Source organism: Cibotium barometz, chromosome 37 (assembly GCF_041138505.1).
Source record: "Cibotium barometz isolate CiBa-2024 chromosome 37, ASM4113850v1, whole genome shotgun sequence".
Classification (NCBI taxonomy): domain Eukaryota; kingdom Viridiplantae; phylum Streptophyta; class Polypodiopsida; order Cyatheales; family Cibotiaceae; genus Cibotium; species Cibotium barometz.
Genome location: NC_141082.1, coordinates 34,872,083 through 34,899,122, shown reverse-complemented (window position 1 = coordinate 34,899,122; position 27,040 = coordinate 34,872,083). Strand labels below are relative to the sequence as shown.

Here is a 27,040-nt window from a genome sequence, read left to right as displayed (position 1 = left end):
GGCAAGGCTTACAAATGGTGGATGAGCCTCACAGAGGCTAAGACCCACCCCACGATTTGGGCACGTTTGAGAATCTATTCAAAAAGAAGTTCCTCCTAGAAAAAGAGATGGAACAAAATTGAGATGCATGAGATCACTTTGACTCATTACATCAAAAACTATAGGGAAAGTCATTCTCAAGTTGATTATAAGAATCAAGTAAAGTAAAACGAGCCCAAAATGCTCGAGGAGGTGATTAAGTTCACCCAAATCTTTGACGACACGGTCGGCAAAGGCAAGCGTGTAGTTGATCCACAAAAGTCATCTATGATGGCACGCGGTCCTATGTTTCAAGGTCCCATGAAACGACAAGGACCTATGCAAAGGAGCAATCAAGTTAAGAAAACTAAGGGGCCGATGTGTTTCTTAAGGTCAGAGGACTATGAGAAAACAAAGTAAGAGAATCAAAGTTTCTATTGCATGGGTAAGGGACATAATAAATCCCACTGCCTTAAACTTGGTTTGTTGGACATGGGTGAGGGTTCACAAACCAAAGAAAAGAGAAAGGACATGCAAGTTTATTTGCGTGTCCGATTAGTAAGTTGTTTGAAAATCGTTTGATGTTATTTATAGCTGGTCCAAAGTGATGGAGGCATTTATTTTTTTGACTCTATGGAATTTGAGTCATGGTACTTTTCAAATTTTTTATAGACCACATCTTTTGGTGTCTATGAGTTTTTCTACTTTTTATTATCCTTTGATGCTTTACTATAGCAATGAAGTGTTAAGATTAACGTTGTCTGTGACCATCAAAAGATTTTAGTTTTTCATGGTCACCATAAAAGTTGTGCTTTTTGTTGTATTCTTACACGATTTCTCATTTATTTGAAATGAAAATTTACCTTTTGATGTTATGTTTGAATCACCTCACCACACAGAATTTCAGCATGTGGTTATATGTATTTAGGAAACTTTCACTCTTAACACTATATTCGTGAATTTGGGAATTTCCCAACTCCCATTTTTTGAATACTAAAAAGGTGGGACCTGGATAACATGCCTATAAGTTTCTCAAAACCATATCATGTGACCTATTGTTGGAAAGCGCTTGGAAAATAGAATCTAGTGAGCTATAGAGCGCTCAATTTGGAGTAACAGTGTTCAAGTTATGATTAATCCAAAGATTTGACCACGTGTCCCAAACTACTAGGAAATTCCCATATTCCCCAATATGGTGTTTCTTGCAGTTTGAGTGGGTTTCCTTCTTTTGGTTGTTCTGCTTTAATCGCATGCTCCTTTGAAATTATATCTGTTAGTTTTTCAAAGGACATATCAACTTTAATGGAAGGGAAAAGTCCCCAATATTACTATTTCCAGAAGCTTATGATAGCTTTTGCTATAGAATGATTAATCCAAGTTAGACCTTTGTGGTGGAAATGGATATGATTAATGATGGCATAGGAACTATTCTTTGTATTAAGATGGTAAACCTATTCCGTTAAGAAGTTGGACAAGGTCCAAGAAAAGTACTTAGTATGAAAGAGAATCATATGCTGAGTATCAAATGGCTATCTACATAAAGGAAGTTGAAAGGTCGAAAGGCTCGTCAAACAGAGTTGTCAAGAGTTTTACCTTCAGCTTAAAGAAAAGGGTGCTTGCTTGTAATCGCTTAAGGGGTAGTGCATTGATGATCCACATGATGCCCACATGTGGTGTGCCATAGTGATGAGATGGTACTCATCCTAAAGTATAGTGGCCCCATTGTCGAGGCAGGCACAACCACTAGCGGTAAGTCTCATAAAGAGGGTAGTGTCCGATAAGTGACATAATTCCCTAGATGAAAGACATGATGTTGGGATCCCTATTCACCATTCCAATCAGAATTGTTAGGCTTACGACTACCATAAAAAGAATGTCCTAGATGACATTGTCCCACTTTAATTAGTGAGATATAAAAGGAGTTATTAGCTAGACCAAAGTGAAAAGATGCAGGGGAGAAGAGAGCTTGAGCTCTTGCAAGCACACACACACTCACAAAACCCTAAAAGAGAGCACACAAGGTGAGAGGCTGAAAATCTTCTTCTACTTCACTCAACACTCAACACTCAACACTCAACACACCATATACAAAGATAAGAGTACACTCCATATGAAAGGTACTCAACCAAATACATACTAGGGTTCTCTATAGTGTGAACCCAACTAAATGATCTGGTGCTATAACTATGCCAGTCTCTAGAATGGCTGTCACACAGCCTGTCATCCCACTGGCCGCATATCACCCATGATCTCACCAACCATGCCAGTGGTGTAAGTGTGGGGCCTATCCCCCAGGCGGGTCATCAGTGTCCACCGCCTCACTAGATGATCTCGATATCTTAACACTCCCCCTCGAGCTCAACTCCATCTCATGTACACCAAGCAAAGCCCTGAATCTGCGGAGCTTCTCTGTACCCCATGCTTTGGTGAAGATGTCAGCTACCTGATCCTGTGTGCTGACATAAACAAGGTCAACGTCTCTTGCCAAGACCTTCTCTCTGGACAAAATGGTAGTGGACCTCTATATGCTTCGTGCGAGCATGAAAAATTGGGTTCCTGGGTGGCCAACTGTATACTGCTATTTTGTCACAGAAAATGACAACTTGTCTATCCTCTGATAGACCTAAATCTGCAAGTAGCTTTCTCAACCAGGCCTCTGTACTGGATAGAGCAACTGTAGGCTGCTTCTTGTTGCACCAAGTCACAGCAACACTCCCCAAAGAAAACATGAAGACACTAGTAAATCTTCTATCTGAGATACTACCAGCCCAATCAGCATCTGTGTACCCATGTACACATATCTCTGTCCCAGTTTCATAAAATAGTCCACAATGCAAAGTAGACCTCACATACCTCAGTATGCGTCTCAATGCATCCAAATGCGGCTTCCGAGGAACCTGCATGAGGAACCTACATAAACTGACTCACCAGCCCAACAGCATAGCTCAAATCTGGCCTGGTGATCATCATGTAGATCAAGCTCCCTACTATGCGTCTATACATAGTAGGATCCTCCAAAATCTCTCCTGAATCTACACACTCAACTTGCCATTCTGATCCAATGGCACTGAGATAGGCTTATAGAATATCATACCATACTTGGACAACATGTCCAAGCCATACTGTCTCTGCGTAGTAATCCAATACCATGTGGTGACCTAATCACCTCAATGCCCAAGAAATATCTGAGCTCCCCCAGATCCTTTATCCTAAAAGAGAGCACACAAGGTGAGAGGCTGAAAATCTTCTTCTACTTCACTCAACACTCAATACACCATATACAAAGATAAGAGTACACTCCATATGAAAGGTACTCAACCAAATACATACTAGGGTTCTCTAAAGTGTGAACCCAACTAAATGAGCTGGTGCTATAACTATGCCAGTCTCTAGAATGACTGTCACACAGCCTGTCATCCCACTGGCCGCATATCACCCATGATCTCACCAACCATGCCAGTGGTGTAAGTGTGGGGCCTATCCCCCAGGCAGGTCATCAGTGTCCACCGCCTCACTAGATGAGCTCGATATCTCAACACAAAGGACGTCTGCATTTAAGAGGGTCTAGTTACAAGAATGTCTGAGATGACAGTTAATTAGTGAGATATAAAAGGAGTTATTGGCTAGACCAAAGGACGCCCACATTTAAGAGGGTCTAGTTACAATAGTGGATTGCCAAAAGTATCTTGTTATTACTAGAAGGTAGTATGGAACACTTGGTAGATAATGAGGATGAGGTAATCAAAAAGTGGTTGACCGGTACTTGGTTAAGAAGCTTCTCATCCAATGATATTTTAAGCTAGTAAGATAAAGATTTGGCCAAAGGAAGTAAAGTATATGGTCAGACAACAAGTAAGATGTAGAACTTGAGAGTTCTAAGGGATTATCCACAATGAATAGAGACCATGATTCGGTTTGGATAATTAGAAATTGGCCGACTAAAAGGTGTTGGTTTATTCCAACAAAAAGACAATGAATATGCTAGAGTTAGTTTGGCTATTCATTGAGTATATCAGTCGCATATATGTGGGTTGATTGCCAATATAGTAAGCGATAGTGATATAAAGTTTAATAGTTGTTTTGGCATACTATGTTCAAAATATTGGATACTATGCTAAACTTGAGTACGATTAATCATCCATAGCGATGGTATAATCAAGAGAGTCAATCAAATCCAAAAGGATATGCTACAAGCATAATTAAGAAGCAAACTAGTTCGATGCGTATTTGCCCATATTGATTTGCTAATAAATGTACTAGACATTCAACATGAGGGTCCAGTGTAGAGTCCTCATGGCCGTTGGACTCGCTTCAAGATCTCCATGAGATGACAAAAATAAAGATAATGTTAAGAGAGTAGAGGACCGTGCTAAATATTATGCAGACAAAGATCGTAGACAAGGTTCTCACACACTCTGAATCTTTGAAAATAGGGAGAAGTCTGAAGCTATCTCCAAGGTATTGTGGTCCATTTACAATACTTAAAATGGTAGGTAGTGTTGCTTATAAGTTAGCTTTACCAGAAATCTCTAAAGTTCATCCAATTTTTCATGTCAGTAAACTGAAAAAGAAGTTGGGTGATGATGATAATCTCGTCAATCAAGAGATCCTAGTAGAACGTATTGAATCTCCATCCTTACCACATGAACCAGAAAAAGTCTTAGATTTCCAAGAGAAAAGAACTCGACACTCTCTGTACAGGAATGTTCTGCTATATGCACATTATGTGTGCATATACTAGGAGGCTAACCCACATTAGGCTTGTGAGCATGGGAGCATGGGAACAAGCTCTAGTGGAGCATGGGTTAGGACTAACCGTAAGGGTTAAGGTTAGGGTTAGGCATCCACCAAGGGTCACACATGGGAATGGAGAGTCAAGAGTCACTTGAGGGCCCTCCTATATAATAGGGGCATGGGGCACACTCAAGGGAGGCTTGGAGGCTTAGGCTATGGTCTCTTGATGTTATCTTAAGGCTAGGTTATGTTATGCTCTCTTGTGTAGAGGATCATAACTACTCACCTACCATTTTCCACTATAGCTACATGCTACTGGATTGGAGTTATACCTCTTGATGGTATGGGACATCAAGGTAAAGGTATGATGTACTTCATTATAATTCATGTGTGCATCCCTTGGGCTCGAGGGCGGTCGGGTGGATGCGTTTATGCCTGATTTATGCATGTTTATGTATAACAATTATCTAGAGAGATCTTAGGGTTTTAACAATGCTATCAAAGCAATCTCTAGTTAATTGTTGTTATTTTTTCTTTCTTATTGTAATTTTTGGCATTTTTAAAGTAAATTTTATTATTTACTAAATAAAAAATATTATTTTATTGATTTATGTTGATGATTTACACGTGGATCATTGATATGGCAATTGGAACGCACGTTACTACTATTCAATGGATGAGTCGATGTTGTGGAGAAATTCTGTGAGTTTACTGCTATTTTTCTCTATTTTTTATGGTTTAAAATAAGCATTAATGGAAATTTTTACAAAAATACCACATATTTTACTATGGATATTTTTGGTAGAATGGATTTTCCAAATTTCTAGAATTTTTAGGAATTTTTTCCTAAATTTTTAGAATTTTTCTTGAGCATTTTTGTGGTTAAAAATGTCTTGAGAGAGGAGAGAGGAGAGAGGAGAGGGCTCCTCCCTCTCCATCTCTCTCAAATCGCAACACAAGGGGGGGGGCGCTGCTATGCGCAAGGCAGAAATCGCCACCCCCCCAAATCATTTTTTTAAGGTTTTTAAAAAAAACTCAGTTAAAAGGTTTTTTTATTTTTAGCCTCAAAATAAAAGAGTTTTTTTCAAAAAAAAATCTTCTCAATGCTTTCAAAAAAGCTTGAAAAAAAAGGGAAAAAAGAGATCTTATCTGAAAATTTTTTTCACTGAATTTTTTTTTTTGGAATCTCTTGGCTTTCCGCATTCCCGGGAAACCTTTTTGGCTTTCCGAATTCCAGAAAATCTTTTGACCTTTCGGATTCCGGAAACTTTTGACCTTTCACATTCTGATTTTTTTTTGTCTTTTCATTTTCCTAAAACTGTTGGCTTTCCATATTCCGGGAAAACCATTGGAATTTCGAATTTTTTTGACCATTCGTATTCTAATGCGTTCGGGGTTAACTAAAAATTTTAAAAAAACCTAAAAATTTATCTTGATCATTAATCCTGATCTAATATCCTGATTTGAGATCTATCTTTGTGAAGATCTGGGCTCCATTTAGCCTGTTTAGAAGCTCATCAATTCTAGGGATAGGATACTTATTCTTAATTATCAGTTGATTGAGACTTCTGTAATCCACACAGAGTCTTAACGTTTCATCCTTCTTTTTCTGAAAGAGAACTGGCGCTCCCCAAGGTGAAACATTGGGTCTTATAAACCCTTGTTCTAACAGCTGCCTAAGATGTTCCTTGAGTTCAATGGCTTCAGGGACTGGCATTTTGTACGTGCGCTGGGCTACTGGTGGCTGAGCTCCGGGGGTCAATTCCATCTCATAATCTACTTCCCGAATCAGAGGCGTCTTAGTTAGCTCAGCTAGAAATAAATCATCATACTCACTTAACCATTCTGGTTTTTTAGCCTTTAACTTTGTATCTACCGGATTCATTTTGACAACATAAAAATGAGCTGCTTCTTTCTAAGTCCTTTCAGTAACCTAGAAGCGTTTACTAATTGCAGATCTGGGGATCCGAAAATTCTAGTTCCTTGAACTTTGTTCCCGTGAAGGTCACGGAAGGAAATGGTTCCATTGTGACAGTGAATGTCAACTTGATTTTTGTGGAGCCAATCCATTCCAAGGATTCCGTTCGAAAACTCCTAAAGGTAAGACTCTGAACTGGTAGGCGGCATAAATCTGACCTCTTTCCTCTTCCACTACTTCTGCTATCGTAACTGCTCTGGCTACTGCACATTGGGGCAGAACTCTTTCACTTTGGTTACCCCAGTTCTGGGAGGGAGTTCTGAGATTACTCTAAACAGAGACAGATGGGTGAGCTGGAGTCCTCCTGGGATCGCCCTGATTTTGGCGAGACGGTTGATTGATACGAAGGGGCTGGTCTCAGCACTCTGGGTCCTTGACTTCCCTGTCCTCTTGACATGGTAGGAGTCGGGCAGTCTTTAAGCTGGTGACCGAAACCCTAACACCCAAAACACCTGTTCTCACTTCTAAGCTCATCCCTCTGAATCCTTGAAAGAGGTGGGGCTCCTGAGAAAGTGCTCTGAGGGAAGGGTCTTCCTTCACTTCTGAATTTCCCAGCATCTTGATTCTGAATAGGGCCTTCCTGCCTCTTTGGGGGTGGAAAGTTTTAAGCACTTCCTGGGGTTTGGAACCTTTTAAAGTTTTAGAGTGCAGGCTTCGGCGGGATCTTAACAACAAATGCTTTGGCAAAGTCCTTTGCCATTCTAACAACTTCTGCCATTGAGACTGGTTTGGCATTTTTCACTAAAGTGTCCAATGGCTCGTTCATCCCTCGAATGAATCTGGCCATCAGCTGCTCTTCATCCAAAAGTGGAGAATATTTGAGGAGAAGGGCAAATGCCTGATGGTATTCTTCAATCGTCCGGCTATCCTGCTTCAGTTCCAAGAACTCATTCATTTTGATTTCCAGGAAGCCCGGAGGACAGAACCTCTTCCTGAGTTAAGCTTTAAGATCTAACCAGGTCTAGGTATTTCGATCGAGATGGTTTGTCTTACAATGGTTCCTCCATGCGACCCTGGTCGTTTCCACAATTTTCAATTTGGTGAGAGCCATCTTGCTCTTCTCGTTACAACCGGTTACATAAAAATACTCTTTCATTGCTTCGATCCATTTTTCCACTACTTCTCCTAACTGTTCCCCTTCACCCTTGAAGGGACCAGGTTGGGATCAATGCAGGGCTTTACGAACGTCCGGATCTAACTCTTCATCATCGATAAGAGGATCCGGCTACCTACCACGGCCCACGCGCCTCATGACTCTGACAACGATATTTTTGTCAACTTAGCTTTGTCATCAGATTTATGACTATTTAATTTTTGAGATTTATTTCTTAAACAAATAAATATTCCATCATAATTCTTGAGAACAAGATTCACTCTGATAATTTTTTTAACCAATATTCACAACCATGAAAATAATTTGGAATCTTTTGCAAAACATCTTTTATTTATCAAAAGTTTTTTATATATACATAGAGCGTCTCGGCTCCAAAAGTCACCGCCTCAATCACGATGCATAAAAAGGCGATACTGCGATGGAGACATGCTATGATATACACGATTCATCTCACTGAGATAATGGTGCTATAATTCTTCTCCTAGGAATAAAGCGGCTAAGAAGTCTAAAAATACGACAATTTTCTAAAATTCCGGGGTGAGTGGTTATAGAGTTGTACATAATAAACAACTCCTAGCCTTATCAAGATCATGGCTAGCGAGATATTCTGTCTGAGTCTCTATCGTTGATTGGTATTGACACGAATACTTTGCCCTCCAGAGAACCACATATGCTGACGTCACTCTACTGGATCAGGAAAGTATAGATCCTCAAAGTGACGAGCGAGTCTCACTTTGCTTTCTCGGGTTGTAGCGGAGTTGATGAGATTTTCGAAGGTAAAGGCGATCATATCCTAACTTTGGGAGAGTCCAGGAATGCTAGACAGATTTGGGGTATCCATCTAAAAATCCAGTTCAATTTATGAGTTTTCAATTTATGAAGTTCATTTCAAACATAATCTTAACAAGTGAAAACATTATTTTCTAGATTTACTTTAAAATTTTAGGCAATTTCTGCTGTTGTTTCATCCTCTTGCGCGGGGCAGGGTTTCCCATTCGGGGCCTCGCCCTCGAATGTCCAAACACGAGACTAATCTAGTAGTCATTCCAAAACCAAAAACCGAGAAAATTTCCCTTGCCCAGAAAACGAGGACGATTCCACCTTTTTGATTTTCTTAACATATTTTCTAACGGGGTCAAGAGACTAAACTATCCTTCACCTGATTAAACCAAATAGAAGGAAAACTATCACTGACTTAGTTTGAAGAAAGCAATGCTTTTTTTCTAAACAAAATCAGGCACAGCCGTTGATTTAGGAAATCAACGCCTTTTTCCTAACCGAAGTCACGCAGCACAGCCATTGATCTACTCATTTGAGAAATTCTTCAGGTTCTTATTTAACTACTTGAATTCTAAGCGTATTCCTAGTATTTCAATTTAATTATTAAAACTCCACCGATTCTAGCCTAACCCCATCCGGCCCATGGGTTAGCCACCACCCTACGAGTGGAATCGGTAGAAACAGACAATTACTCACCCACCCATAATTGAATGCCTTACTTAACTTTTGCTTTCGAATACAGATACGCACACACTCCTCTTTAAAACTTTAACATATAAAATAATCCATTGGCAAACAATTATTGGTTACAGATGTCATAACTCAAAAATTCCATCCAGTCCCTTGTTTCTCAAAAAACAATCACTCTGGACTCTCCGTTGAGACCAACTGGTCAGCCAACGAGATCCAGTAATAGATTACAGTAATCATTTTGTCCATCATACATATCTTCCACAACATACGCATGGGTGTCATAGGCACCACGGGCCCATGCATCTCCTGGTCAGAACCCTCCAGTGTCCTAGCACTTCACTCAGGGACCGCTTCGTCGGCCTTTACCCATCGTACCGGAAGCACACCATTTTTCAACCATACCGAGGTTGGTCAAACCTAGGCAGGCTTTGCCGCGTGAGCTGTCCTTTGAACACTCCCCGCCAGCTATTGCAACTGAACTTTTCTTTAAAAAACATACACCGAATGCTCCCTCTCTTTTATAATTAAAAAAATTCCTTCATACATCTTTCTATGCATAGAAATCAATTTTAATAAGAACAACGCTTTTATAATAAAAAAATTTCTTTATGCATAGAAATCAAATTTAATAATTAATATCAGTGATATCCATGCATATTCATAGGTGAATATGTACATGGAGTAATTAGAATATTTCTTTTAGATGCAAAAATGGTGGGAATTACTCTTTTGGAATAACATAAAAATAAACTTTCTTTTTCACAAAATTCTAGAAAATTTTACCATAACCTCCTTTATATGGCTGACCATTTCTCATGTTTATCTTTCTTCACATAACTTAATTAACCCAATTTAGAATTATAGAACTCTAATCACAATTTTCTAAATTCAAAAGAGTAAACAATAAGAAGAGTTTAATTAATTACTTAGTTAATCTTTCTCTAGGATTAAGAAAGGTTGAAAGTAAAGAAGAGAAAGGGGTGGCCTTTTCATCAAAGGCATAGCATTTGAATTTAATTCAATCATTTTCTAAACATAAAAATAAAAAAAACCATAGATTTTTCATTAAAATTCGTAAACAAAGTAAGAAAATTAACTTACATGGAGCTTGTAGGCTCTCCTTTGGCTTGAGGGATTGAGGGTTCTACTCTTGTTTGAAGCAATAGTGGCCACCAATTCACTTTGGAGAGGATTAGGCCAAAAACAATTGAATTATTAAAAAATTCAATGTAGATGGCTCAGGACAGGAGTAGAGTAACAGTGCATAAACACCATTAAGCTTTTACAAAAGGGGGAGGCTTCTATTTATAGGAAAAAGTGAGCCTCTAACCAAGCAAGCTGATTCTAGAATTTTCCAAATCAGTTTGGTCAATTTTTGACCATTTTTGGGTCAGTTCAGCTTACTTTTTGGATCTAGATTTGAAACAGGAGAGAGGAGAGATAAAAATATCTCATTTTATTGATTAAAAATTGGGGGTAATGATGAGAAAAAGGTACCTACTTCATGAGGGGAGATCCCCACACTGAGGTGTCAAAATTCAGTTTTTTAATTCTTTTCTTTGGTCCTTAGTCCATTCTTCATCTTATGTGAGTATTTACTCATTTTTGGGGGGGTTTTTCTTTTATTCTTTAATTTATCTCTTCCCTACATCTCATTGACCTATTAAACCTTTGTTTGGACCTTAATCCAAAATTTTCTGAAAACAGGGACCCTTAGGCTAAGGTCTTTTGTGCACATTATAATTTATTTATAATGCACCTTAGGAATTTCTTTTTAAACTTCTTCGAGGAAAATTATTATAATAAGAAGGGATATTTTTCCATCCAAAGATATCTAAAAACTGAATTATCTCTCTCTAAAAAATTTCTCTCTCTAGGACAAAACAGGTAGAAACAAGATCTTTTATTATTCTAAAAAGGGGATTGATTACAAGGGAAGAAACTGAACATCTTGAGGGGCTGGGGAGGAATCTTACAAATGACCACCTGAGCATAATCCATATGTACCAAGGCATAATCCTCATCATTGTCCATATAACCCTCATAGAGGTCATAATCATAGACTCTCCACTCATCTCTCAAGAAAGGGTCATAGACTGGGTTCCCATAGAACCTCCATGAAGTATCCAATAGCTGCTCACTACTAGATGCATGAATAACTTCATCATTGATGTCATCCATATCATCAATGTCATCCACATTCTCACTAACATCATAAAGCTCATCCTCATCACAAATAATGATGGTAGATGAATCATCAACACTTGCATAAGCATCATCATAAAGATGCCTAATGTCACCATGATCAACAATGCATGTCTTCACCATATGTATAATCTTCATCTCCATGTGCATGGCATATGTCAAATGCATCCTCATAGGCATGTGCATCATCACATGATTCATCATCCCTTTTGTCAAACCCAATTGCATGTACATCCAAAATATCCTCAATGATCAAGTCTTTATGATCTTGTAGCATCAAATCATAAGCTGAAAATGTATCCATCAAAGCACTTATGGAAGTAATCTAAGCATTTCCATTTTCAACTTATGTATTCCTATTGCCCAACACGAACACATTGGTGATGTCTTGTCGAGAGAGAATCGGCATCGAGATCTCCTCATGTACTTGCTGTCCAGAAATTACATCAAGCGTCTCATCCACTCCAACACCCACAATGCGTGCATAAAGGCCCACATAGTCATACTCTATGCAATGACCAAAAGATCGAGTGAGCGGGTAACCTCTTTTATCAATCTTGATATCCAAATGTTTCAACATGAGCTGAAGCATTCCTTTCCCATTCAAACATGAAATGTAGCCAAGAATGGGTACCACCAATTGAATCATTTCTATCTTGCTCAGCTCAACAAACTTGCCCTTGTGATTGACCACCAATTGAATCATTTCTATCTTGCTCAGCTCAACAAACTTGCCCTTGTGATTGACCCTTTGGGCATGCATGTTGTGGATAAGTCCCATCAACACCATGATCTCATCTAGACCAATATCCTCATCAATTTGCAAAATACTTTGAGATACTTGCATGAAATCTTTGTCCAATCTTTGCACAAAACTCTCTATACTTTCCTTCTCTTTGATGTTGGGAATGAAGAAGAAAAGGTACCAATATTTCTCCATATAAATAGCTAGATAGAGAGTCCTCATGTGAGAATACCATGCATCAATCTCTATACTTTCCTTCTCTTTGATGTTGGGAATGAAGAAGAAAAGGTACCAATATTTCTCCATATAGCTAGATAGAGAGTCCTCATGTGAGAATACCATGCATCAATCTCTAAAGAAATTTTGCTCATGGGTGGTCGCAAAGTATTGCACGACATCATATGCCAAATTCTGCGAATCCCAATCATAGTTGTGCATTTCCCTCAACCACCAAGCTCTAGCTCTTCCTTTGACATGAGAAGTCACTTTCTTCACTTTGGAGATCTTAGATTGTGTGATTTTAGTTTATCGTGTAATCTTGGATCGTGTGATTTTAGTTTATTATGTAATCTTAGATCGTGTGATTTATATAAATCTTGATTGGTGATTTAAGAAGATGGATTGTAGATGCCCATCATCCATGATTTTAGTTCACCCCAATCCACAATTCAAGATCTTGGATCGTATGATTCAAGATCTTGATCGTGTGATTTTAGTTGATTGTGTGATCTTGGATCGTGTGATTTATATAAAGTTTGATCAGGATGATTATCACATAATTGTAGATGCTCACAATCCACAATTTTAGTTCATTCCAGCCTTGCTTCAACTTCTTCTTTGTGCAACATTGCTGCTAGGCAGATCCTCTCCATGTCTCAAGGCTAGGATGTTGTGTGGATGCTTTGAAGATGTTGACTTTACATTTTAATAGAAGATGGGATACAAATGTGGTGGCCTGTGTTATGTCTTCCCAACCCAACCTTTCATTATTGGGCCATTTGCTACATAAGTGTTGCAGCAAGCTCCTCTAATTACACTGCCGCCCATGGATCTTTTCCCTTGGTGTAAACCTTTAGCTGTGTCAAACAAGCCACCAACATAGTTTGAAGCCCTCAAGAGGGCGTTCCCATGAAGTTATCATCGCAAGGTCTAAAAAGAGGCTTTCCTTTCTATAATCATGGCATCTTCGGACTCCATTAGGCAGAGCCTTCCTATTGTGGGCTACTATTATCACAATTAAAGCTATCCCTAATAAATTTGGTAGTTGTATCTTGCCGAGGTCCTCTTCTCTTATGTAGCCTTCAACACAGGCTCCATTAGCAAATGGCCACTGGGAGATTTCCACGAAATGGATAGACCAGAGGTTTTCCATCACCTTAACATTTTGGGATCTAGATGGCTAGACCAATTTGTGGAAATCTCCAATTAAGCGCACATTGACGTGAACAAGACCGGGATAGGTAACGTCCTGGGACTTGGTCTCCCACCCAATTTACAGCATGTTATCAGAGCCATGGGTTAAAGTATAACCTTTGAGCCAAGAAAACATGAACAAGTTCAACCTTTCAGCTAAGAAAAAGTGAACAAGTTGGCACCAAAGGCTAGGAGATTTTCAAAAAAATGGATAGACTAGAGATCCTCCATCACCTTAAGGTTTTGGGGTTTAGATGGTTGACCTCAAAACTCCAGTTAAGTATGCATTGGCATGAACACAACTAGGATGGGTGATGGAGGTTTTCCATCACCTTAAGATTTTTTAGAATGGCGTGAACACAACTAGGATGGGTGACCTTCCAAGACTTGTCCCCCCACTCAATTTCCAACATGGATGACAAAGCCACTTGGGTAGTAGCTGCTATAAGGTCCCAAATACTAGATATAATAGAGTAGTTAATATAATAGAATAGTTATTGGTAAGGTCCCAAATACTTGACATAATAGAATAATTGTAAGGTCCCAAATAATTGATATAATTAACTATAATGAAGAATTCCTTTAAGATGAAATTTGAATTAATTATAATTCTCAAATTTTTGGTATTTTATAAATGAGAAATGTTCTCGATTTCTAGGACTCCACCCATCTAGATAGTTTTCCAAATTGGAGTTCATGCTTATTTGGAAACCATTTTAAAGGTTTAATTAGTTCATGCTTATTTGGAAACCGTTTTGAAAGTTTGATCATGTTTTTTGAGAGTTCGGAAGAACACGCATTGGTTACTATGCAAGGGAATGAAGATTAATTTCCTTTGGCAAAGATGGGCATAGTCTTGGATTGTATATAATCCAACCACATGGATAAAAAGAAAAATCACCTTCAAGGAAAACTCAATTGCTAGGCCGCACTGCTAGGCCGCATGGATGGAGATGATGGAGATGGGAGTTCCCGAACTTGCACCTTATATTGTAGCTTGCAAAACTTGTACATATTTAGCTATAGAAAAAGTACAAGGTAGCTATTTAAATGGACAAATTGGAGACATTGATATTGCTTATCCATATGTTTCATCATGTGGACAAGCATGTTTCATTTGTAGGAGACATTGATATTTCTTGTCTACATGTGTTTCATTTGTGGAAGACATTGATATTGCTTGTCCATTTCATGTGGCTTCATGAAGCACTAATTCAACTTCATGTGACTAAAGAGAGTGTTGTAAATGCTTCATTTGGCATTACAAAAACCTCTGGAGTATCTTGTCTACAGCTAAGCATTGCAGCCCAGGGTAAAGGTCCACGGCTTCCACATCACTTGAACCCAAGGCAAAGCTACAGTGTCCACCCTTCGCAAATATTATGTGTGAAAATGAAGGATAAGCATTCTTGGGAAAAGGTAAAGCTGTTAAAAAAACACCACCAAAAAAGCCCATATTTTCAAGTTGAAAATCATTTAAGTGCAAAAAAAGTTTCTAACAAAACGTTTTTAAGAGTGAAAACCATGACAAAAATAAATCCTTGCATGAATAACCAAACCACCCAATCCAAATATATTTCAAAAAAAAGGTGATAAATTTTTTCTCACCTTCTGTCTGCTCAGCCAGCTCCTCTTCAGATAGAAAAATCTTATCGAGTGGCTTTCTGATTTTCTCCTCCCATATCTTAACCACTTCACTTTGAGAAAGAATGTTTGTAGGGGGTCTCAAATGCACAGTCTTGTTGAGAGTCCTGGGGTCTTCCATGATCGTCAAAGTGCACAATGCAATGTCTTCCTCGGATACGAAGACCGCTGGCACAACAGATAAGGAACCAATAACATGATCACATATGCCTAATGCACGAGTACGCAACAATAACACAACTTTATGCAACACTAGTACACAATAAAGAGAGAGCTCTTTGCAACAAAAAGGCCATTATCACATGCATTGGTAATGTATAAGGCTAGTTACAAATTATAATGAGGAGCACAGATATCTGAGCGCTTAACCATTAACTTCTTCAATCGCTTTTAATGAACCACAAGGTCTAAGCATACATAAATATGTTCTAAAGCATTTAGATGGCACTAGAATTGTCACATGACGCACTAGCTCAGTAACATTATACAGCATTAGTACCTTTTTTAAGGAATATTTGTAGTGTGCTGTGGCCCCATTGTAAGCCCCACTCCAGGGACATGTCAAGCACGAGCTACGTAGGTCATTCTCCTAGCCTTAGGTGTCAGGGTCAGTCCCTAAAAAACACTTGTAGAACAAGTATCTAGAAGTCATCTGAGGCTAGGCATGCATACGTCAATGCATAGAAGAATATACGAGCATGTAAAGAGCATCTAGGGCATGGGCCAGCCCATAAGGCTCCCCACCTTGGGGGATGCCTTGTGTATGGTGTTCACACACCATACACAGCCTAAGGCTGGGTACACTAGAAGCTCAGGCTCAAAAGCCATAGGGCTACCCGCTAACTCAAGCTCATCCTAACTATAGTTTAGAGATAACCCTGCAATCCATCACGCTCCCCTGCTCAAAAAAAAAGTGTACATGTTTAGTTCCTGTTGTGCAAGCCTCTTGAGTAGGAAATGGACAAGCATGGCGGCCAGACACTGAAACTGCAAGAGGATGTCTGTGAGCTGGGAATTTCACATGCCAGCTGATGGCAGTTCCCTGCTTTGTGAATACCCAGGTGCATGGCCACTCCACCTTTCCAGTCATGAGACACCACTCAACACGTCCTTACGCAGGTGCTCCTGTGTTGACACTACCTTAGGCCACTCTGCCAGATAAGATGGCTGGGAGCATGTCCGCCTTAAGGGCAGCCTCTTGCTACCATCCATCACAGTAGCAGGCCCGGACAATCATGAAGACAGCCTTACTACTGAAGGTTGAGGAATAATTTAAGATTAAAAATACAGAGCACGTGACTTTTGTTGAAGAAAAGGGCACGTTTGCATACTTCTAGCCACATTAATGCGATTATCACATGCTTGTTTACTGTAGCTTGAATATGGAAAGATTCCCACACCTTTTGCGTTGCCATGGCCGTAGATGACAACCTTGTCTCTAGGTGGGCACTCTAAACCAGGCTGCATGAGATTCTTGAGAAAATAATGTCCAGAACCAAAGCTTGAGACATAGGTGTAAGGTAATCCTGCCTCCTCTATAGCCCGCCTAACCTTCAGTTTGGTATCTAACCACAGCTGAATGGGGCCAATTCCTTGTACATGGTCAGCATCTAAGCCGAATTCCGATGGTAGAAACCGCTGAAAATGAACAATATTCAAGTTTCCAACCCTTAATTAACTACAGGAACTCGTATGCAGATTAACCTTACTTAGTATTAAGGATTTAACTGGATGAAAAGACATCGATTTGAGCATAGCTCACACAATGATAAGAGAAGCCAACAACCCAAATACAAGCGGCTATTTCCCACCTCTTTGCAAGGGGAGTCAAGGAGCCAGCTACATGCAATTACCTTGATATGGGTTCCTACTTGTTTGATGGCAGCGATGATGTTGAGCTGAGTGATCAAGTGTTCTCCGTCCACAGCAGAGATTACAATGTCTACTTGTTTGATGGCCTCCACAACGCTTTCAAAGTCCTCCAAGGAGCCCTACAAGGAACATATCAAACCTGCTTCATGCTCTCAAATCAAAGCCCTTAAGAGACACAATCTAAGCAATGGGTACCATGTTAGAAGTCATCTCCTGTCTTTATCAGACACCAGGCCTCTGTTGTGGGTGTGCCCGCCCTGTATAGGTGTTTTCTCATTTTTCCTCACTCCCCGTATTTTTTCCCCATTTTTCCACAGTGTGGGAGGCTGCCTTGTGCTGGCAGGAAGGTCCAGATGCTGGCCAACTACTGGCTGCTGGCCGACTGGAGCAGGCCGACTTCACACGTGTATGCATGCTGGCCGACTGGAGTAAATGCTGGTCGGGTGACTTCAGCATGCTGTCGGCTGCCCTTCTACTGGCCGACTGCACTCATGGGCCCCCCACTTCTTTGTATCATCTTTTCATTGCGGGATCTTGTGTATAGAGAAGAGTTACATGCCTATCTCTCTCCTTCTCTTGTGCTGTCTATTTTCTGCACTCTACTTGCTCTCGTGGTCTCAGATTTTGTTATCATCTCCGCTGCGTATTTCGACATGGTATCAGAGCCCTAGGCTCTTGAAAGATCTTGGGAGTTTTCTAAGCAAGAGGGGGATTGTTGCGTTGCTGATTGGTGGACTGTTAGGGACTGTTCGGGAAGAGAAGTAGCAAGAGGAAGGCGGGCTAAGTTGCTGGACAGCCACTTGTAGGTTCAAAGGTTTTTTTTTCCCACCCACCCACCCTTTTTAGTTACATCCCCGCGATTGCAAATTTGTTAGAGCTGGCTGAGAAGCATGTGAAGATCCCAACTCTTCCCACGTTCCCAGTGGACCGTCAGTTGGACCGGAACAATTACGGTATCTGGAAGGTTATGATGGAGTCTGTGCTGGAGTCATATGACCTTGCTGATTTCATCGTTATCGGGGTTCCACTGCCGGAAGCAGAGGAAGGGGAGTTATTGTCAATGAAGAAGGACCGCGAGGCACAGGCACAGGCACAGGCACAGATGTGGGATCGTGTCAACGCCAGGGTCCGGTCATTTATCTTCCTCAATTGCACACCACAAGTAATCAATCACGTAAAGCATATGACGCTGGCCAGAGGCATATGGCAGCACTTGGCTTCTCTTTATAACAGGGTATCGCCTATGAAGAGGATTTCCTTGGAAATGCAGATGTGGGTTATGAACCCTGCAAAGTCGTCGACGATGCGGGAGCACATTAACAAGGTGCAAGCCCTTCAGCAGGAAGTCCTCCAGGCTGGGAAGGAGATATCATCAGAAGATATGGCCATTACTTTGCTGTCTCACTTGCCTGCTCAGTATTCCGCTTTCTACTCCTCTTTGATTACCAGTGGTAGGCTCAGCACCATCACCTGGGAGGAGCTTGTGCCCATGGTCTTAGACCAGGAGGAACGTTTCACGAACCCTCCTCACAGCGGAGGTTCGGAGGCCTTAACTGGCCAACGGCCGAAAGGCCGGAACAACAAGGGCAAAGGGAAGGCTTCACCCGGAGAAGTTTGCTGAGAAGAAGCCTGATACAGAACGAGAGAAACTGAAGGCCGAGCAGTCCTGCAATGATTGAGGCGAGAAAGGCCACTACTGGAGGAAGTGTCCTAAGCGGACTGGGAAGAGTGCTGATTCTTCAGCCTCAGCTGCAAAGACTCCTGCATTTGTGCACTTAGAGATGATGGACTACCAATGCTTCATCGTCTTCGAGCGAGGAGGCAGTTGGCTTCACCGCAAAGGATATTCGAGAATGGACTCTTGACAGTGGTGCCTCCAGGCACATGACTCCGTCCCGTGACTTCTTTTTGGATCTGAAACGGCAGTCAGGTCGCATTTTCATAGGCGACAACTCCACCATTCCGATACACAGTGAGGGCCGGATGGAGATTATTCCCGACGGCAAGGGAGGCAGGCATGCCTCCCGTGTTCTTTACGTCCCTGCTCTTGGTTTTCATCTTCTGTCAATGCATGAAGTGTCATGTGCACAGTGTGTATCTATCGTGTGCTACACGCACGCAAGACTAGCTTCGAGGTTTGGGGAAGCTTGGAGCTAGGCAGGCTGATTGGCGAGCTGAGTTAGGGATAGACTAATGGGCGGGCACCCAAGTATGGATGGGCGGGCGCCCAAGTGTGGGGCCAAGAGCCTATAAAAGGGTGGCCAAGGTTAGTCATTAGTCATATAGAGTCTCGCGTGATTCGTGAGAGCTCTATGTTCTGGAGCCTGGATCTAGTGCAGATGTGCACCTCCTTTACGCAGCCAAGGCCAGCAGCGGTCTCGAGGCCCGCGAGGGTAGCTTCGTGGCGGTATGGGACGTCACAAGGTAGAGATTGGTCGGTACGTCAACCTAGTTAGCTCAGCTTGTGGCTCGGTGGGGACAGCCAAGTCTGTGGGCTTGCTCACGGCTGTCATGGTTGGGTGGTGAGTCAGGCCTGCACCCCCTTCTTGTTTTGTTTGCTTTGTTTGCAAGTGCGAGTCTCGTACCAGGAGCGTTCTACGAGGAGATCCTATGAGGATTTGACAGTGGTATCAGAGCGTGCCTCGTGAACGAGCAAGTCGGTAGGTAGAGAAGATGAGGTCGAAGAAAGGTATATGTTCAAGAAGCTTGCTGTTTTGTTTATGCATGCTGCTGTTTTTTTTCAGATAGTATGTTGCTTTTTCATCAAAGAAACCCGTGATGAGGGTGTAGGTGGTTAGCAGGGTTGTTTGCTTTGCAAGAAGAAGGCTGAAGGTGTTTGTGCAGTCACATGAACAGTTTTGGGAGAGAAAACAAAGAAAAAGCATGTTCGCTTTTGTTTGAACGAGAGAGAGAGAGAGAGAGAGAGAGAGAGAGAGAGAGAGCGCGAGATGGGATCGTTGGCGGTGCTGGTCGCGTGCTGGTCGTGGGCTACCGGACATAGGAGGCACAAGCATGCAGACGGGCAAGCGTGTAGGCAGGCGCCCACGCCTATGCAAGCAGGCACCCACGCCTACGCCGGCTTGTGGCCAGGCCTACGCAGGAGCCACGCCTACGCGGGCAGGCTGGCACAGGCGGCCTTGGACACTTGCACGAAGGCGGCGCTGGCAGCAGCGTGGAGGACGACAGCATGTCAGGCGACCCCTTAAGTGGACTTCTTGCCACACATATCTCAAGTTTTCAAGCTCTCAAGTTCTCTCGCACTATTCTTGTGCAAGATCGAATTTTCTCTCCACTTGCCCTCTTCAAGATGTCGACCAAAGGATCAGAGTTGGAGCCCCTTGTCGAACGCGAAGGCTTGCCAGCTTACGGAAGATACCGATGCCGATCTTTTTGACGATTGTGTCTCAAAATCAGATTTCCAAGAGTTCAAAGTAGCCCTCGAAGCTTCTTCTTCGAAACGTCAAGCACAAATCGCCGCCCAAATGCAAGCCTTGCAGAACTCCATCTCTCTCTTAACCACTACCCTATTTACTCTTTCGGGTACGGATACCTTGGCCTCTGCTTTAGGCCCCAACATTACTCCGGAACAATTCGGGGGCGAGCAAAGACAGCGTACCAAGGAGATCGTGGACACTTGGCTACATAAGTGGCAAGTCCATCTTCATTTTCATCCATATGATGATGAAAAAAAGATCTAGTTAGTAGCAGGTTTCCTCTCGGCCGCAAAGCTTTGCTTTGGTGGAAGGAACTCAATCCTAAGCCAACGACTTGGGCACAATTCAAAGACGTCTTCAAGAAGGAATTCCTCAAGAAAGAGGACGATTATGATGTTGTTGCCCGGTTTACAGCTTTGACCATGACCTCGCAGCACCTCACTTATGAGGTCTACCTCCTGAAGTTTAGGGACTTGCATATGAAAGCTACAAAGATGGATCCCACTACTCTTTTGGGGTTCTTCGTAGCCGGTTTACCAAACTCATACCGTTTACACATTAAAAATAACAAATGCAAAACTTTGGACGAGGCCATTCATTCAGCTCGTATCTATGATGATACAATGGTCTCTTCCAAGTCTAAACTCGTTACCGAGCTAGGAAACAAGCACAAAAGAAAGTTCTCCGCACCAATGGCTAACACGACTGAAGGAAAGTCTTCAGACCAACCTTCAAAGAATTCCAATTCGACACCAGCGAAGAAGAAACGACTCCTTAAAGCTTTGAAGCTCAAGGAGGAGGGACGTTGTTTCATCTGTGAAGAAAAAGGACACATGCGTAATGAGTGCACGAAGCAAAAGGGTGCAAAGACCAACGCAGGACCCAAGCCAAAGGCAGCTAGCCAGTTGTCTTTGACAGGTACGTCAGTTACTGTACTTTCTCGCCCTAGTTCATGTTTTGATTGTTTGTTCAACTCTAAAGTTTTTGGCTTGCATGATCTTCTCCGAGTTTATAGAGAAGTGAATGGCCATAGAATCCACATTCTTCTATCAAAATACGCAGTGGAAATGATAACCAAACTTGGGTCCACAAGAGCAAGTAGAGTGCAGAAAATAGACAACACAAGAAACACTGAGAGATAGGCCTGTAAACTCTTCTCTATACACAAGATCCCGTACAAAACTGAATGAGAAAATGGTGAGGAACATGGGACCTATTTATATGCCCCATGGATGCAATCGGCCAGCGCTTGAGGGCTCTCCACGACTGCATAAAGCAAGTCGGCTAGCAGAAAATATCTCCACAACTGTACAAAACAGGTCGGCCAGCATCAAAACCTCCACGACTGCATCATAGGCAGTCGGCCAGTCACCAGGAGCACATGAGGTGCAGTCGGCCAGCACCAAGGGCTCCTGCCAACATGTGGCATCCATCCACACCATGGAAAAATGGGGGAAAAATACGGAGTGAGGAAAAATGAGAAAACACCTCATAAGGGTCGGCACACCCACAACAAAGGCCCTGGTGTATAAAAATAGATAGGAGATGACTTCTAACACCCCCTCTCAGCTCTTGGCTGTGAAACCAACCACAGGGAGCTGGGGTGCCGCCTGAGCAAATCCTGAGATAGCGACTTCGTGAAGAGGTCCATCGTACTGTCCTCTGTCGAACAGAACTCTAGCAAGATGTCATCAGCAACGATCTGTTCATGACCAAAGTGCCTCTGGCTGACCATGGGTTCCTCCAGTGGAAGCCCAAACCTGCAATGCAACCTCTGCATCCTCACCACCTCACAAGCAGCATCACAAGCAGCCCGGTACTCTGCCTCTGTCCTCGACAAGGCAAAAGAGGATTGCCCCTTACTGCTTCGTAAAACTGCTCCTGGGCCGGAAGTAGATCTCCTCGTGTCCGGATCTCCTCCCCAAACTGAGTCACTCCAACCGTGGAGTCGGACTCCATCAATCAATCCCCCTCCTGTGTAAAAGAGTCCATGATCCTTCGCATGCTGCAGAAACCACAGGAAACGCAATCCTGCCTCCCAAAGAGTCATCTGCAACCATGAGCTCAATTGCCTCATCAGGAAGCTCCCGTCCAATCTGGTGTCCATCAACTAGATCAATGAACCATTCTGCTTCTGAGTCAAAGAGGCATCACAATGCTCACCAGGATCAACACCTGTTACCGTGCAAAACCAAGTCCTGGAAACCTGCTGAAGACCACGCAAGGCCTTCTGAAACCTGTCAACCACCCCCTCTGAATCCGGAACCACAAAGCCTGGAGAAACCACCTCCTTCTGCAAGTAATCAACTGCCACCTGCCTGGCTTTCCAAAAGGTCCCCGTGGAAAGAACATCCTCATCTACAGGAGTTTCTTTGTCCCGAATACTACGAGACATCAGAGCATAAGTTACATGTTCAGGTTCCTCTGACTGCCGAACACAAGAACTACCAACATCGGTACTGGAGAGTTCCTACCAACTGTTACCATCTACTGGCAAGCTATCCACCATCTGGTCTCGGAAAGCCTGCACCTGTAGCGTATCCACACTCAAGTGGCCATTACCAGAGTGCCACTCATCACAAACCTGAGGACCTGGGAGAGAGAGTGCTGAAAGCTTGTAAACTCCATTCTCCACTCTGCCTTCCCAAACTACCTGGCCTGTTGCTTTGTCCCGGAGAGCAACAAAGTGCTCATCAAACTCCACCCGTACGCCAGTCTTGCAAACCTGATACACTGACAACAAATGAAAACCAAGTGACAGAACATACAACACCGGGGAGGAATGCTTCCCCCCTTTGCCATCGGGAACTATCTCCAACCTGCTCTCAATGTGAACTGGGATAGTGGATGTATCCCCAGTAAAAATGTGACCAGAAAACCTGCAAAGATCCTGTAAACCGGAACGGAAAGGAGTCATGTGCCTGGAAGCACCACTATCTAGAATCCACTCCCAAGTATCCGTTGCAGAGAGTCCTCCAATCTCCTCCGTGCCTGAAGAAAATGAAACATTGGTGTCCACCACCTCCAGGTGCACAAAAGCCGGTTCCACCTTTTATGTAAGGCAGCCTATGGCTGTAGATTAGGATACCTTTTTGTACCATATGAATATACTGAATTTCCAGCACATCTCTCTCTCTATATATCTGCGTTTTGCAACAGATGGTTTTCCAAGAGTGTTTAGGGCTGAAAGAAGACTCCCAGAGCTTCCGCGTGTTACAACAAAGATACTCTGGAATGCTATGTTATGCACCTAGAACATGTAGACTTGTTATTAGGGATTGAGTGGAGACTCTTCAAGTCCAGATAGATTAGTTGAAACCGGCCTCTGATAGAAACCAGAGTGCGGTAGACTAGCAGTCACCCGTCCACTTGTAGTCTAGATGTGAAAACAAAACAGATTGGAGCTAGAGTGCCCAAATCTGAAAACAAAGCGACACCTGTTGGCCCCAAAGCTTGGCGCCCCTTGCGGTATTTCTTTATTCAATTCCAAAAATATGAATGGCTGAGTACAACAAAAATCAGCCAAGAGATTACACCTGTATGTCCAATCTGACGGCCCACAATACCTCTTAGCACAGAGGATCTATGCACACAGATCTGTGTTCCACAATAACACACTGTGCCTCCCTCTGATCAGCCAAGACCACTAAGCAGAGCAGCCATGAGCATACATCTGGCATAACTCAAGTGCATGATTCAACATCTCAGCTCATACATACATATGCTGTCCAAACTCTGTCTCAACCCTTGTCAATCTGCCATACCCATCCTCTCACAAGGGGCCAGATAGCTCATATCTGCAACAGACATCAAGCAGTAGAAAGAGAGATAGATGCACAGATGAGGAGCTTACCAAAATCAGCTCGTGAAACAGCACTGGAGGAAGCAACGGTACCAATCTGTACTTGCAGGCACTTGTTTCCACAACCCTGCTGCACACGCATGCACGTACTTGTCTGTACCCTCCTCCTTGTGTTCACTTCTATGCTGTCTTTGAATGTACAGATCTGTAAAACAGCCCCGTACCCGTCTGTGTACTACCTCGGGATGCGTGCCAGGAGTTGTACTTGCAAGCGCCGCCTACTGTCTGCACCTGTGCTCGCCTGAATCGGCGCAGCAAGATCTGTCCAGCACCTGTCCAACGCCGCCTGCAGCAGCTCTGTTCAGCGCAGCCTGTGTCAGCCCTGTCCATACACTGTACGGCAGTCGTACAGGGCTGTACGGCCTGTACCAGGACCAACAGCCACCTGATGATAGTCGCCTGCTCAGCTGCCTCTGTCCCACAGCTCAACGCCGCCTGTCCTCAGCAGTATCTGCTGTCGTACAGAGCTGTACGGCTGTTGTACGGCCTGCTCCAGCACACAGCACACAGCAAATAGCAGCAGCAGCCCTAATCAGCAGTCGACCTCTTCTCTTCAGCTTTTCCACGCATGTACACAAGCGCATGAAAGCTCCACGACTCCTTTTCCCAAAAGCTAGAGAGAGGGGGAGGAGAGAGAAGCACACACTCCAAAAGTGGAGTGGCCTCCTCCCCATAAAAATCCTAGGGCCCCAAACTTTAAAAGTCCCTAGGGGCCACTAAGGCCTAGGGGCAACTTTGGTAAACATTAAAAGTTTAATGTTCTAGTTCCCCCCTTCACACCTAGGGATGTCCACACATCTTTAACTCTGTCCGGGCACCCCCCATGTGAATCATTCAATATTCTGACTCTGCAACCACCATGCATTCTGACTCTGCAACCACCATGCCCACACTTGTGCTGTTCCATTTTCACAGGGCCATGACATACCCCCCTCTTGAAAAATGGCAAGCGTCCTCGATTGCATTCTGGTGATGCATCAAAATATCCAAAGTGAAATATACAATATGGCAAGATTAGCGTCCCAATCTCTCTAAGCCATACACATGTATCAACATTCACTGCAAACCAATGGCATAGTAATAGTCCAAGTTGTATACCACTGTGAACCATACATATCCACAAAATTCCATGTGACTTGTGCACATATATCATAGAAGTCCCATAAACAGATGTATTGTCAGCCTCAGTAGCTTCGGGTGAGATAAAAACTGCACCAAGCGACCTCTAGATGTCATCTGAGCCTGTCTGTATCAAGGGAGTGGAGGTGCTACCCCCCTCTTGAGCATCAGGTAATGCTCCAGACCCATGCTCTGCTGAACCTGAATGAGCCATAACAAGAGTCGGCTCTAACTCAAAGGCATCGAGATAAAGCTGCAAAACCTGAGGTGAATCTGTTAAGTCACCTTCCTCCATCCACTTCGCATCCATCGGTGAATAGTTCTTGAACTTCACAAGATAGCGACGGGAAACTTTACCTCATACCTTCCTTTCTTTATGTGCCAGTATCTGCTCTGGAATCAGAACCTCATCAAGTTCCTCAACTTCCGGCTGAGCCTCATCTGATACATTGTAAACCGGCCTTCAGAAACCAAAGGGCGGTGGAACAAACATTTGCACATAAAACACTTCAACACCATTGAGGACCTAGAAAAGGAAAACAAACAGGGGGAGCTAGAGTGCTCCTGCAAAAAGTACACGGACACCCATTGGCCCCAAATCGCAGTGGCGCCCCTTGCGGTATTTCTTTAATTGATTTTAAGAGCTTTGATTACAATATAAGGCTGGTAATTCAGCCATCCCAGTAGAACTCCTGAAGCCTGCAAAGAAACTGCATCTGGCTTCTTGTCCACACGGCATCCACAAACAAGTCCAGCCATTGTTCATATCGAAAGACTCTTCACATTGAGTCTGCATACAGAAGCTTTCTCCCATGATCAAGGCTGCCACAACCATCCATAGCCTCTCACACTATGAACAGCATCACACCCTGACACATCCAGTGCTCCTGTATCACAACACAGACTCCCAAACTGTCTCTCAAAAGAGAACTCGCATCACAGCACAGCCTACCATACAGTTGACACACCTGTACAAACCCTCTCTACCATCCAAGGGTACTATCCATCTCTGTCATGGATTCCCTGTCCCCTGTCCTATCAGTAGCAAGGCTGTACCAAACATGTGTCCATTCCTGTATCTTCTGCCTGCATGTGACCTATCTCCTGGAGAAACCCAAATACATGTCTCCTCGAGAAAACCTACGACCTGTTTCCACATGAAACCCCTAGGCCTGTTTCCCTTTGAAACTTCTGTCCTGTTTCCATACATCTAGTTACCTGTTCCCTCATGAAACATCTGGCAACATAGAGATGCCCATAACTGTAGGTCCCACTGTTCCTTTCTAGCAGGAAGAAAACAATCTGCTCCATGAGCACGCAGCCATGCGAGCTTGCATCACTCCCATGCCAAGAAACATAACCAAATGACCTTGTCCTTGCAGCCAAAAACCCAAGCACATAGCTGAATTTGCGACCAAACAAAAACAGC

The 27,040-nt window shown here is 42.9% G+C and overlaps 1 protein-coding gene across 2 annotated transcripts in view; it reads right to left on the bottom strand.

The window, feature by feature from the left end:
* Window positions 1-14,649: 14,649 nt before the first annotated feature.
* LOC147617218 (phenylcoumaran benzylic ether reductase IRL1-like) overlaps window positions 14,650-27,040 on the bottom strand; it is a 30,958-nt gene continuing 18,567 nt past the window's right edge. The window contains exons 2-5 of one of the 2 annotated variants that reach the window (XM_086776824.1): window positions 17,178-17,315; window positions 16,725-16,962; window positions 15,289-15,492; window positions 14,650-15,105 (exon numbers count right to left, since the gene is read on the bottom strand). In XM_086776824.1, the coding sequence (XP_086632950.1) occupies window positions 14,942-15,105; window positions 15,289-15,492; window positions 16,725-16,962; window positions 17,178-17,315 (744 nt within the window). In that variant the 3' untranslated portion in view covers window positions 14,650-14,941. The remainder of the gene's footprint in view (window positions 15,106-15,288; window positions 15,493-16,724; window positions 16,963-17,177; window positions 17,316-27,040) is intronic. The other variant, XM_086776825.1, reaches the window with a different exon arrangement.